Source organism: Alligator sinensis, unplaced genomic scaffold (genome assembly GCF_000455745.1).
Source record: "Alligator sinensis unplaced genomic scaffold, ASM45574v1 scaffold265_1, whole genome shotgun sequence".
In the NCBI taxonomy this organism is placed as follows: Eukaryota; Metazoa; Chordata; order Crocodylia; family Alligatoridae; genus Alligator; species Alligator sinensis.
This window is the reverse complement of record NW_005842961.1, coordinates 441,866-444,021: the sequence shown is the minus strand read 5'-3', so window position 1 is coordinate 444,021 and position 2,156 is coordinate 441,866. Positions and strand designations below refer to the sequence as shown.

The 2,156-nt window shown below is 67.6% G+C and overlaps 1 protein-coding gene across 2 annotated transcripts in view; it reads right to left on the bottom strand.

The window, feature by feature from the left end:
• NEMP1 (nuclear envelope integral membrane protein 1) overlaps positions 1–1,142 on the bottom strand; it is a 5,919-nt gene extending 4,777 nt beyond the window's left edge. The window contains exon 1 of one of the 2 annotated variants that reach the window (XM_025192688.1): positions 231–1,142. In XM_025192688.1, the coding sequence (XP_025048473.1) occupies positions 231–312 (82 nt within the window). In that variant the 5' untranslated portion in view covers positions 313–1,142. The remainder of the gene's footprint in view (positions 1–230) is intronic. The other variant, XM_006036418.3, reaches the window with a different exon arrangement.
• Between the last annotated feature and the right edge of the window lie 1,014 nt (positions 1,143–2,156).

Sequence of the window (2,156 nt, the reverse complement as noted above, 5' to 3'; positions counted from 1 at the left end):
CTCCATAGCTACCCAGCACCCCCCCCCTTGCGTCCTCCACGTGCAACACCTGTCCCCCGGTCTCCACGGCAACATCCGATGCTTCCCTCGTCTCCATGGCAACCCAGCGCCCCCGTGCAACACTCCGGTCTCCCGGGCAACCCGTTTCCATAGCAACGCCCCCCCTCAGTTGCCACGTGCCATGCCCCTAGTCTCTATAGCAACCCCGGTGTCCATGGCAACCCCGGTACCTGCGTGGCCCAGCAGCGGCGATAGCAGCAGCATTGCCACCAGGAGGCGCCGCGCGGGGGCCGCGTTCGTCCCTCCCGCCATGGCGGCGGCGCCGCGCGCCTTCCCCCGCCGACCCTGGCAACCGGGCGGCCCCGCCCACCGCTCCGCCAATAGCCGCGCAGAGTGGCGCTGACGTAAAGGAACCCGGAAGCGGTCTCGCTGACTGACCGCGCTCTCAGCCAATCAGAGCGCAGCAGGAGCCGACGGGGGAGGAGGTGGGGTAACAGTCCTTCCCGCCGGCCGTTCACGCTGACTGCCGAGCCGGACGACCAATCACAGCCGCCCTCCGGCCCAGGCTCTCCAGGCTATGGGGGAGCCGCTCGTTGCCATGGCACCCGCTGCGCCCCCCCCCACCAGCCCTTCCTACCTATCGGCGCGGGGACGGGACTGATGGACAGGCCGTTCCGCCTATCGGCAGCGCTCCCTGCTCCATGGCAACTCTTGGGCCTCGCCCTGCGGGGGTTGGGGGGGCGGGACATTATTGTAGGGTCGCCTGTATTCCTGGTGGCGGGGGGCAGGCCCTGGATCCCAAACCTCTCAGTTTCCCCTCCCTTTAGTGTGTGTCTCTCCCTTTAGTGTGTGTATGTGCACACGTGTGTGCACTGTCCACCTTGCAGTGTGCATGTGTGTACTTGTATGTGCATGTGCACATACACTATCCATCTGCATACGTGTTTGTACGCATGTGTGTGCCTGTGCGTGTACGTGTGCGCCATCTGCATAGTGTGCGTTTGTCCACATGTCCGTCTTTGTGTCTGCGTGTTTGTACGTGTGTGTGCATCTGTGTGTGTATGTGTGTACCTGTGCACGTGTGTACACATATGTGCACGCTTACGCATGCCCTGTGCTTGGCCATGCATCCCGACCACACTACGCTGCCCCGGCCCCCCCAGGAATCGGCCCTGGAGCCCCCCGGGGTGTGGGCAGGTGTGGCCTGAGCCGCTCCTGGGGGCTCCCGGAGAGAAGCAGGAGCCTGGTGGGGAGGTCGGGGTGGCCTGATCCCCTCCCCAACCGAGGGGGCGCCTTGGAGAGTAGACTCCGGCTAGACCCCGGCCCAGTGCAGCCACCTCTGGGGGTGCCAGGATGTTGCCGTCCAGCTGCCCCCAGTCACTCTGCCAGGCGCTGCCCCCTCCCCCCCCAGGGGTTTCCTGACTGGTGCCATTGTCTCTCGCCCCTCCCCGCCGAACGCCCCCCCTTCTCCTCCCCCGCAAGTGGGACAGAACCCAGGAGTGCGGGCTCCTCCCGCTAGCTAACCACTAGTCCCTCCGCCCTTCCCGGAGCCACAAATAGACCCTGGGGTCCTGACGCACCGGGCTGGCTCTAACCACTAGACCACAGCCAGGCCCCCTGGTCCTGGGGGCAGAGTGGGACCGGGGGGGAGCACTGGGAGCCAGGACGCCTGGCTTCTGTCCAGCTCTGGAAGGGGACTGGGATCTAAGGTGGGGGGTGAGCAGGGGGGGCTGGGAGGCCGGACGCCTGGGGCGGGAGGGCGGGAGGGAGCAAGGGCCGGGAGGGGGGCTCGTATGCCTCCAGCTCTGGAGGAGAGTAGGATCTAAGGCGGGGTGCAGGAAGGGCCGGGAGCCGGGATGCCTGGCTTCTCTCCAGCTCTGGGAGGGGACTGAGATGGAGCAGGGGGGCAGGGAGCCCGGACGCCTGGGCTCTCCAGGGCTCTGCGAGGGGCGTGGGGCTGGCAGGCCTCCATGGGGAGACCCCATTGCCACTGCCCCCTTTCCAGGGGGGGCAAAGCCAAGCTGCCCGTCCAGGTCAACCCCCCCAGCTGAGCCCCCCAGCCTGGCCCCTGGGCGCCGGGCAGGCCTGGTGTGGGTGGGCCGCGGAGCGGGAAGCGGGCGTGTGGGTGGAGGATGTGCGTCAGCGCGGGGGGCGAG